This window comes from Taudactylus pleione, unplaced genomic scaffold (assembly GCF_031769625.1).
Source record: "Taudactylus pleione unplaced genomic scaffold, aTauple2 ptg000077l, whole genome shotgun sequence".
Taxonomy (NCBI): Eukaryota; Metazoa; Chordata; class Amphibia; order Anura; family Myobatrachidae; genus Taudactylus; species Taudactylus pleione.
Genome location: NW_028284479.1, coordinates 329834 through 342059, shown reverse-complemented (window position 1 = coordinate 342059; position 12226 = coordinate 329834). Strand labels below are relative to the sequence as shown.

Here is a 12226-nt window from a genome sequence, read left to right as displayed (position 1 = left end):
ATATGATGGTTTGTTTCGATGGTGGAAGCCCAGCCATTTGATAGCAGGTTTCCAATGTCCATCCCTACAGGATCCTCCTATAGGAGCCATGATTCCGCCTACCAAGTTGCATTGGCCTTGCTTATTACCATTGTGACTAATGCTAACAATTTGCTTATCACCAATTTTGCATTGGGCACCGCCTTTAGTTGATTTATTTCAACCTACACAAGGCCACTTTTCATAGTTTGCCAGGGCCACTTTAAGTTCTCCAATCCTCCCATGTCTGGCAAAGAAGAAGCTTGAATCATAAAGCAAAGTTATCTGAAGATGGAAACCCCTCTTTAAGCACCTTGAGGCCTATTGGAGAACAGCGCTCTATAAATAAAATTATTATTATTATTATTATTTTTACATTATTTTATATTGTGAATTTCTTACCCTATTTACCAAGACAAAGACATTGTTAATAAAAACAATTGACATTGCTAATTAAGTGAAAGGGGGACATGAAACTGTCTGGTAGATGTATCATGCCTTGGAGAGAGACAAAATGGAGTTGTCCAAAGCACTCATTTCAAATATTGTGCTAGATAAATGACAGTTAGAAGCTGATTGGTTGCTTTGGACAACTCCACTTTATCTCTCTCCAAGGGGTTATTTACGGTGTTGGGTTGTAAAACCCAACACTTCTGTATCTGTTTATGCCCAATAATTAAAAGGGCAGTGCTTTTACTAGTTGTATCTTACTAGTAAAAGCACTGATCTGGTATAAGCACAAACAGAAGTGTTTTACAACCCAACACTTATTAAATAAACCCCCAAGGCTGTAAAATATAAAATATAAATGTGTTTAGCTGTTATATAGCTGTTCAGGAGCACCAACAGCACATTAGAGTAACAATCATATCAGGAATAAACTGTGAAATTCGTAATCAGTACAGAATAGAGACTCTGTCAATGAATACATATTTTTTTTTATTATATGTTAACCTATAAAAAAAATTATTATGCGGAATGACGCAGAAGTGTAAACTGGAGAGAAGCAGAAGTGTAAACTGGAGAGACGCAGGGACTGGGCTGGAGAGACACAGGGGACTGGGCTGGAGAGATGCAAGGGTGTGATCTGAAGAAACGGAGGGGTGTAAGCTGGAAAGACAGTGTTGAAAGCTGGAGAGATGCTGGGTGCAGCAAGACTAGCTAGTCTCACAGCACCCAGTGTGGCCGCACCCTGCCTGGGACACACCAGGCCTAGCTGGTCTCGCAGCACCCATAGTGGCTGCTCCCTGCCTGGGGCGCACTGGCCCTAGCTAGTCTTGTAGCACCCAGAATGGCCACAGCCTGCCACTTCATTACACTTGGGGATGTACAAAAGCTGTCCTTAGGTGAGGGAGCTTCCAGACTTAAGTGAGCTAATACTTTGTTACTGTCAGATTCACTGGGAGCAAAGTCAAGAAAACTGTAATAATTTGGTGAATGTATGGACAGAGAACCATGTATTTGTTTTTACATAACTGCTCTGTGGATGCCCATTCCGAGCTGCCCATGAAGAACCCACTGAGTGAGAGGAATGAGCAGAAATTTAAGTGGAACAGATCAATCAGCCCCAGTATATGATAGCTTAATCGTGGCCGTAATCCATCTAACTATCTCCTGCTTAGACAATGGTCATCCTCTTACATAGTATCATAGGAGTGTATAATCGGTCCTTCCAATACCTGCAGACCAGTCCAAGTAAATACAGGTTGAGTCTCCCATATCCAAATATTCCGAAATACGGAATATTCCGAAATACGGAATATTTTCAGCATGACTGAAATAATGAAACCTTTGATTTTTGATGGTTTAATGTACATAAACTTTGTCTAAGGCACAAATTATTAAAAATATTGTATAAAATAACCTTCAGGCTGTGTGTATAAGGTGTATATGAAACATAAATGAATTTCATATATGTACACAAACTTTTTTTGATGCACAAAATTATAAAAAATATTGTCTAAAATGACCTGCAGGCTGTGTGTATAAGGTGTATATAACACATAAATGCATTCTGTGTGTATATTTGGGTCCCATTTCCAAGACATTTCATTATAGTATGCAAATATTCCAAAATACGGAATATTCCGATATCCAAAATACCCCTGGTTGGATATAGGAGACTCAACCTGTACTCAATACTTTGATCACATCTAACAAGGGCATTTTTCTTGCTATCTTGTCTGCTTTAGACACTACTTTATGTGGAAATACAATATGTGTATGAACACAGGGGGTCATTCAGACACGCTCGCGAGCGCAAGACACTCGCAAGCGGGTCGATGGTGCACTACTGCGCATGCGCACGACGGAGGGAGCTCCGTCATGCGCATGCGCAAGACCCGGCTAGCGACGGGATAGCCGTCGCTCCGGGTCTCGCACCAAAGGGGGCGTGCTGTCGATGTTGATTGACAGCACGCCCCCTTTGGTGGGCGTGCCGGGGCGTGGCTGCCAGACAGAGGCGTTCCCATGGGAACGCCTACCGTCTGAAGCCGGCCCCACTGACATCACTAGTGATGTCAGTGGGAGTGATTTTGGCTCTGATAGAGCCAAAATCACTCCAGGGCTTGCGGCAGCGAGACCCTACCGCAGGGTCTCCGTTGCAAGCCCGATGGTCTTGACCATCGCGACCATCATCATGGATGCTCGCTATAGCTGTGGGTGGTCACCCACAGCTATGCGAGCGTCCAAGAGGCCGCTCCATTTTCATGTAGGAGGGCCCTGATTCAGAGCGAGCGCTCTGGTCAGAGCGTTTGGCTCTGAATCAGGCCCACTGTCCTATCCTTATGGGTGACTATATATGGAGAGTACAGGATAAAGCTCCTAATTCTAACACCCTTCTGGCTGATGTAATGGCCAGGAGAAAAACCAATTCCTCTGTTAACCATTTAAGATGTACCTCCTATACTGTCTGAAAAGGAGGATCATGAAGAGCTGTCAAAACTAAATTTAAATCCCAAGGCTGTATAGGATGCTTATATGGTGCTCGTGTAGAACCCTGATTGGTGTAGTAAAGAAATGTTGAATTGTTTTTCACTCTTCCAAAGTGGGTGGAATCCGTTTCTTTTGATTCGTGCTTCTCTTGGTAGGTCAGGGAGGTAAGGAGGGTTAAACTGACACAGGAAGTCACCACATCAGCTTACAATTAGAGTTACAATTTATTGCAAAAAGCTAATAAAGGTTTGACAATGCTATAACAATATACAATTAATATGTACACTAGTAAATTACACTTTCAACAAAATTAATATTTTATACTGGAACAGCATTATACTCCTTGCGTCTGATGGAACAGCAAACAACAAATACTGTTAATACCAATGGGTTACCTCAATGCATATGCAACCACTACAGGGACCAAGTAATGCTTAATTTGTGCAAGTTGTAAATTTCCTAAGAAATTTACTAAAAACTATAATAAAATAGCTTCTCACTGAGAAATGCCCTGACGTGTCCCTACTAGTACTTAATAACACATATTACTATAACAATTATTTCACAAAGATCCTTTACTCTATCTGGCCAGACACCCTTGCTTTGTTGCACATATGGATGGTTTATGCTCTCCTGGTGTATAGCTGAAGAAGTAAAGCAGTTATAATGATCCTGCGGCAACATGCGTTGCTGTAAATGGCACTTGAATGGTGCAAACCCAGGTTTGTTGTTTATGAAAAATTGGGTGATAATCGCTGCTCTTCACAATTAAACTGTCCATTATTTGATAAGGGGATGTCAGCTTCCCTAGACTAAGCCTGGTCCAGTTTCTATTTTAGGGCATAGGTCTGTGCACTACAGTTGTCCCACAGGGATAGAAAGAAATCAGCTGCTCCTAAGCTACTAAAGAATGTGCCTATTACACTAGCTGAATGGTGTGTGCTGATGTAACCTGGATGCTGTCACACCTGTTCCTCGTCGGCAGGAATCTGCGATCAGCACCACCAGAAGCTCAGACAGCTCCTCTTCCTCAGGGAAGTGTCTCAGCTGTCACTCAACAGGGCAGGGGCGGCCCCAGAGCTCTCCTCCAATGGAGCTCACTGACCGCTCTGCTGCAGTACAATACAGGAGGTCTCGGTCTCCTGCAGTTGGATGTTGGCTTCACTGCAGGGGGCCACACACTGGCACCGGCTCCCTCTGACAAGATATGGCTGCCTCAGTAAGTCAGCACTGGCTGTTACCTGAGGAGACTCCGCCTAATGGTCAGTGTTGGTCTCCTATTTATACCCTGCAGTCACATGCCAGTCAGTTTCCCGCTGGCTGCACACACTGCTGTAACTAACAACTGCCCTCTGCACACACAGCACAGGCAGCAGGACTCCCCGTTCCTATCAGAGATGGGAGAGTCCCTGCCACGTGCCCAAGCAAATCATCACATTCCCAGCTGGCTGGGATATACCAACTTCCCCTCTGTGAGGGGGTCATGTATGCATAAATGTATTATGTATACAGACATATTGCTGACACACTGGTATACCTAAAAGCTATATTTATGTAAATAAATTCATATTAGCACATCCAACAGTTGTATAACATATCTAGCGTGATGACATGTATATACTGTGGGTAGCAACACTCATAAGGGCACATTTGTGCTGTAGTGGGGTATCACACATACACACATCCCAAAATCGTATGCCTATAAGTTGCTGTCTATGAGAAGCCTAGAAGAGGAGCAGTAAGAAAGATCCCCTTCCTAACAACATCACCCTTCCAGATGCTAAGATATTTGTCTGATGAAACTACAATCCTGATTTCCTCCTAGTCTGAACTAAGGTATCTAGAAATCCCCTAGTTTCTTTAGGATTCTAGCTTCAAACCAATGCCATAATTAATACCTATACTAGTTTAGACAACAACGGCCCATAAACAGACTGGTTCTATTTAAATGGAAACCTACGTCATGGGCCCACTGCCCTGTTTAGTACCTCTGGGTACAAAGGGCCTGATTCAGAGCCGGACACTATTTGCGGTCGTTCGTTCTGAAAAAAGCGGTGGCTATTCACATGAACCGTTCGCTCTTTGCAGTCTGTTCACGCCTCTATGTCTGAACGAGCGAACAAAACTTGCGGTAGTTTTTTTGGAAACTACGCCCCCTGGCCGCTCGCATCCTACGTCATGTCCGCTATTTATTAGATTAATCGAGTACATCGACCAGCGTATGAACTGCTCGCTATTCTTGTGGTTGGTTTTTCCTACCGCAATCATGCGAGCAGTTCTGACTATAAAATAACCCAGTGACGTGGTCAATGACGCTGCTGTATTAATTATGCACACCCATAAAACGCCCGTTTTGACCTTTAAGCACGCCTGCGTTCTGATCTCCACTCCCCGTTTTCAAGCACCTTCCCCTGTTACCACCCACATACGCCTCCTCCTGTCACTCAAAATAGCAGGCATTCGCTATTTAGCGAACAAACGATTTTCACCCGCACTGACTGGTTCGCGCATGCGTATTACGATCCGTACGCATGCGCAGTTGGGCAAACATCGCTCGGAACGAACGAGCAGCCGCTTACGAGCGGCTCTGAACCAGGCCCAAAGCCCTCTTTTGACAATCTGTTGCCACTGAATTACTGGAATACCATCTCCTTTCTGTGCGGTTAATAAGGTTAAGTCTCTCTCTTTATATAGAGATGTCACATTCATGACATCAGTAAGTGACCCATATGCAGGCTTGCCTACCCTCCCGATTTAGTCGGGAGCCTCCTGAATATCGGGTGCCACTCCCGACCCCCCGGAAAGGCAGGGAAGCCTCCCGGCTGCTGCCTGCCCCCCCGACTAGCTACTAGAAACCCCCACAGCGGGGGGCCTGACGACGCGATTTGCTCTGAATCGTGGCTCCACCCCCTGCTTCACAATGCCTTTCTTTTCAGCATTGTGAGGAGGGGGCGGGGCCATGATGCCTTCATGCGGTTCCGCCCTGGCCCCGCCCCCAACATGGACCCATTGTCCTGTCATGCCCCCTACTGTTTGCAGGCATTCAGTTTCCTCCCAGAAGGAGGGAGCTGAATGTCAGCAAGTATGCCCATATGCTCTTTGGTAGAGCGGTTTCAAATGTATGTGATCACTAAGTGACATTTTTCTATTTTTGTCATGTTCGCAAGGGGATTTCGCCTTTGCTTGTAGATTTTGCCATTACACTGTTAATATAGGCAAAGTGGGGAGGGCAATTGAGGTGACTGAAGGAAGGCGCTAGCCACAACCTATGACGCAGGTAACACACACCGTGTAGATCATACTCTCACAGTACTGGTCACTAGTTACACTCCTTGTGGCAGTGCACAATAGGCCCTTCATAAAATTCAGCTCCAGGCCCATGTGGACCTTAATCTGGCACTGTAGCTAACAACCATTTACAAGTTGCCCTCACCTACTCAGACACACATAACCCCACACACACCACTGCCAAGTCCTTACTCAATCAGACTACACCAGTTCATGTACCAGTGGTGGACCATGGATCACAATGACCAGTCAATAAATTTGCAAGCCAGCAACCATTAGATGTTTAATAAAAAAGTTAATTCAAAATATTCTTTGTCATTTTTATTTTCAATGGGTAAAGTTTTGAAGTCTTTCCTTTTGTTCTTTTCTTTTTAAAATAACCCAAACTAGTTAATAAAAAAAGAACCAGATAGCCTACTATTTTAACAGAAGAAACTGTCCTAAAACATTTCAGCTATTGATGCATGTGCTACAAGCAACGGCGGGTGCTCAGCGAATGCAGAATGTCGGAAAACTACTCCTGGAAATCGCATGTGTATCTGTAACCCAGGCTACACTGGAGACGGGATAATATGCATTGGTATGTATATATCTTTTATGTACTAGGTGTTAGAATACATTTAAATTCTCTTTATCTGAATTATCCCTGTTACTCCAAACTTCCCAATGCACATCATGTGTCACTTAGGGGTATATTTACTAGAGGTCGATTTCTATAAATTTAAATTTATTTCAAATCAATCTAAATCGATGTTGTGTTTCTGGGGCTAAATCACATATTTTTATTTACTAACTCAAAAAAACAAATAAAAAATTATCTGTTAGTAAATGTGTGATTTAGCCCCTGAAACACAACATTGATTTAGATCGATTTGAAAATTGATTAAAATCAATAAAAAAGAGAATTGAAAGTGATTGCAGTGGCTTAGTTACCCAGTTATATGTGTATCTTTCTATGCTGTCACCATTCATTATTGATGAAATATTACTCCAATTTTTTATAAAGAAACAAAATGAATGTTCATACAGACAAATTCTCAAAATGGGATTTATGGGATCTGATGGAGGTGGCAACCAGAATTTGTTTTTCCTCAGTCAGTGGCATAAGTTCATCCCAGTCGCCCTGAGGCAAGTTAAAGTTTGTCACCCCTTCCCCCCCAGGAAAAAAGGAAAACAAATATGGTGCATACAGTATATATATATATATATATATATATATATACACACACACACATGCAAATATTGGCAATAAGAAATTTGAAATTATCGGGACTAGGACCCGATAATAAATATTCCACTTCGGGGCCCCGTATTGATGTATATATAAGTACATACAGTGTATATACAGTCAGGTGCATAAATATTGGGACATTGACAGAATTTTCACATTTTGGCCTCTATTCACCACCACAATGGCTTTGAAATGAAACAAACAAGATGTGCTTTAACTGCAGACTTTCAGATTTAATTTGAGGGTAATTACATCCAAATCAGGTGAACAGTGTAGGAATTACAACGGTTTTTATATGTGCCTCCCACTTTTTAAGGGGCCAAAAGTAATGGGACAAACTAAACAATCCTAATTCAAATTTTCACTTTTTAATACTTTGTTGCAAATCTTTTGCAGGCAATTACAGCCTGAAGTCTGGAGCGCATAGACATCACCAGACGCTGGGTTTCATCCCTGGTGATGCTCTGCCAGGCCTCTACTACAAATGTCTTCAGTTCCTGCTTGTTCTTGGGGCATTTTCCCTTCAGTTTTGTCTTCATCAAGTGAAATGCATGCTCAATCGGATTCAGGTCAGGGGATTGACTTGGCCATTGCATAACATTCCACTTTTTAGCCTTAAAAAACTCTTTGGTTGCTTTTGCAGTACGCTTCAGGTCATTGTCCATCTGCACTGTGAAGCGCCGTCCAATGAGTTCTGAAGCATTTGACTGAATAGGAGCATATAATATTGCCCGAAACACTTCAGAATTCATTCTGCTGCTTTGTCAGCAGTCACATCATCAATAAATACAAGGGAACCAGTTCCATTAGCAGCCATACATGCCCACGCCCTGACACTACCACCACCATGCTTCACTGATGAGGTGGTATGTTTTGGATCATGAGCAGTTCCTTTCCTTCTCCATGCTCTTCTCTTCCCATCACTCTGGTACAAGATGATCTTTGTCTCATCTGTCCATAGGATGTTGTTCCAGAACTGTAATGGCTTTTTTAGATGTTGTTTGGCAAACTCTAATCTGGTCTTCCTGTTTTTGAGGCTCACCAATGGTTTACATCTTGTGGTGAACCCTCTATATTCACTCTTGTGAAGTCTTCTCTTGATTGTTGACTTTGACACATATACACCTACCTCCTGGAGAGTGTTCTTGATTTGGCCAACTGTTGTGAAGGGGTTTTTCTTCACCAGGGAAATAATTCTTCTGTCATCCACCACAGTTGTTTTCCGTGGCCTTCCGGGTCTTTTGGTGTTGCTGAGCTCTCCGGTGCGTTCTTTCTTTTTAAGAATGTTCCAAACAGTTGATTTGGCCACACCTAATGTTTCTGCTATCTCTCTGATGGGTTTGTTTTGATTTTTCAGCCTAATGATGGCTTGCTTCACTGATAGTGACAGCTCTTTGGATCTCATATTGAGAGTCGACAGCAACTGATTGCAAATGCAAATGTCACACCTAGAATCAACTCCAGACTTTTTACCTGCTTAATTGATAATGAAATAACGAGGGAACAGCCCACACCTGTCCATGAAATAGCTTTTGAGTTGATAGTCCCATAACTTTTGGCCCCTTAAGAAGTGGGAGGCACATATAGAAACCGTTGTAATTCCTACACAGTTCCCCTGATTTGGATGTAATTACCCTCAAATTAAATCTGAAAGTCTGCAGTTAAAGCACATCTTGTTTGTTTCATTTCAAAGCCATTGTGGTGGTGACTAGAGGCCAAAATATGAAAATTCTGTCAATGTCCCAATATTTATGCACCTGACTGTATATCCCTCACACAGCTCCCCCCTCACTCAGCTCTCCCCCTCACTCAGATCTTTCCCCTCACTCAGATCTTCCACCTCATATAGCTCTCCCCTCCTCACACAGATTCCACCCTCTGAGAGCTCTCCCTTCCTCATACAGACGCCCCCACACACACAGCTCTCACCACTTACTCAGAGCTCCCTCCCCCTCTTACATCACAGCAGCCCAGCACACACTGCTGTGTGCTGGGCTGAACTGGGAGACTGCTATGAAGCAGCCACAGCAGTCTCCTATGCCTGTGGGGGAAGCGATCAAGCTGATCGCGCCCCCTACTGGTTATGCACCGGGCTGAGGGGGCCTAGAGAGCCCCCCTCATTAGCGCAAAGCGCCGCTTCGTGGCACTGCAAAACTTGTTTTTTTCCCGCGAAGGGGGTGTGGTCACACCTCCCACGATTAGGTCACGCCCCTTTACCCAGCCCTGCCGCTGCTCTCGGCAGGCCTGCACACACACACTGATTCACCCACACATAGATCCCCTCTTTCCCCTATACAGAACATCTTCCCTCTACACTGATGTCCTCTCTGGTCCTCACTATCATAGAGCTCACCTGGCCATGGGGGGATTACATGCTGACTCATGCAACACATTGAGAGATCAGTGTCTCCTAACTGGAGACTTGGTGTGGGCGTGGCTGGAGCAGTGAGCGCCGCTCCGCGCACACACGCCCTCTGCCTGGAAGCACTGATCTCTGAATGTGTTTCAGGCTCTGCAATTGTTCCCCGTGACCACCCTCCCCTCTCCTCCCGTGCTTCTGGCGGCAGAATCAGATAGACAATTATGGTATGTGCTCACAAATTTGTGGTCAGCACATACCTCCGGTGGGTGGAGGTGCCCCTTCAGGTCTGGTGCCCGGAGGCGGGTGCCTCCATTGTCTCCCATAGTTCCGCCCCTGTCCTCAGTTGGGTCCATGTTGCTGACATACACTATTTAGAAGTGATTGGACACCCCAGCACAAGAGAAATGCATACCATTGCACACGAGTTCCAAATGGCCACAAATGTAGTATTTCGACAAGAACACTTCATAGGGAGGCCCATGCACTTGCAGTTCTATGATAACAACAAATGTTTTGATCAGGATGACAATGCCACCTGTCATGTTTCCAGGGCAATGCTGGACTGGTATACAGAAAATTTGGTAACCTGGATGGTCATTGTACTTAAGGCGGAATGGCAAAACATACCGCCTGCTGTTGTCCAAGAACTTGTGGACAGTTTGCCAAGAAGGGTGTCTGCAGTAACCACTGCACGTGGTGGACCTACAAAGTACTGATGTCAATAAAATCTCATTGGTCTATTTGCTGTCAGTGTCCAATCACTTTTGTCTACATAGTGTATATTGTACTGCTCGGTGTTGGATTAGAGCCAAGGACATAAAGCTACACCAAACTGTAGGATTGTTAATGGAATAACTGCTTATCAGCATAGTTAAACAAGATTAGGTAACCCATACAGTAATGTATACTTTTATAAAAAATTAAACAAAAAAATCCTAAAATAATATAACCGTGATGTATTTAGTATCTAAAAAGGAAAACAAATAAGAAAACAACTTTTAGAACTGTGGTACTTTTAATGCTAGATATATGGCACGCTTGAAGCTAGTTTGTAATTTTCCATTGTTTATTAATTGAGATGTTAAATTTCCATTATGTTTAGTTTTTCTTCTAGCACACAGATATATCCACCAATGGCTATAATTACTGGCTAACTGTAAAACATTTTTTTCTGCCTATAAGGAAAACATATAGTACAGCAACACAAACCCACTGTGTTGTATATTGCAGGCATTTGTGTCTAATTGTGATTAGAACATTTGAGCTCAGAAAGTAAACATTTTTTTGTTACATACAGTACAGCAGAAAGTAACAATACTACCGCAAAGGTGGTCTATCTATATGTCTATAAAATGAATGAATGTACAAGTATTGTTCATCTTTGTTATACATATAAAGTAGTTATAAGATTTGTTTTGAAAATCTTTGAGTATGTTATGGTGCATACACACGGTCAGATTTAAAGGACGATTTAAACTATAACGATATTGTTTGATCTTTTAAATCGTCATTTTTTTTGCCCCCTCAAATGACTACACAATGCACAGGCACGGATGGTCGATATCGACCATGGCCCCAGGGGCATTTTAAGAAAGGAGGGGGGTCCGTGTGCAGCCTCCGTTTGGGCCCCCTCCTCTCTGTCAGTGGCTCAGCGACACTGAGCGCTGTAGATTCTGGCTTCATGCCAGAATCTACTGCGCATGCGCTGGTCTCTGGGAAAATGGAGCCCGTGCCTACTTTCCCGGGGACATCTTTTCTGCGCGTGCGCAGAACACTGGGAAAATGGCCACCGGCATTTTCCAAGTGAGTGTATGCTGCTCTGCATGCCGGTCCTGCGCTGCGGAGCAGCACATCGGGTTCAGCGGAGAAGTAAGTATAATTACCTATGGGTGCAGTGTGGGCCCCCAGGGGCCCATGTGACCGCACACCTTGCACCCATTATAAAGACGCCTATGCATGGCCTGTGCATGCAGGCCAACCTGGTCGATATCGATCCAGATTAGCCTGGTTACCATAGGGACCCTCGATCATTGATCGAGGGTCGTTATAGTAGTTGGGGGAATGGTGCCTGTGCTGGATGTTCGATAACAATCCTCCAGCACATGTAGGACGATCAGACAACGATGTCTGATCTGACCGTGTGTACGGTCCATAACACTTGTGACATCTTGTGTCTTTGCAGAGATTAATCCGTGCTTGGTGAATAATGGTGGCTGTAATCAATTTGCTGAATGCACCAAAACTGGCCCAAATCAGGTAACACATTATCCAACATGAGTGGTTTATCCTTCTCAAGTTATAATGAGGAGGAAAGAACTTCACTTGTACCATAGTAAGAATGGGTAAACCCCATGAAGAAGATGAAATACATTCACTCACAGTTATAAGTTAGA

The 12226-nt window shown here is 43.7% G+C and overlaps 1 protein-coding gene across 1 annotated transcript in view; it reads left to right on the top strand.

The window, feature by feature from the left end:
- The window catches only part of STAB2 (stabilin 2), a 209063-nt gene that overhangs the window by 129382 nt on the left and 67455 nt on the right, over positions 1-12226 (top strand). Inside the window, exons 42-43 of the mRNA XM_088467854.1 lie at positions 6695-6820; positions 12016-12089. Coding sequence (XP_088323980.1) covers positions 6695-6820; positions 12016-12089 — 200 coding nt within the window. The remainder of the gene's footprint in view (positions 1-6694; positions 6821-12015; positions 12090-12226) is intronic.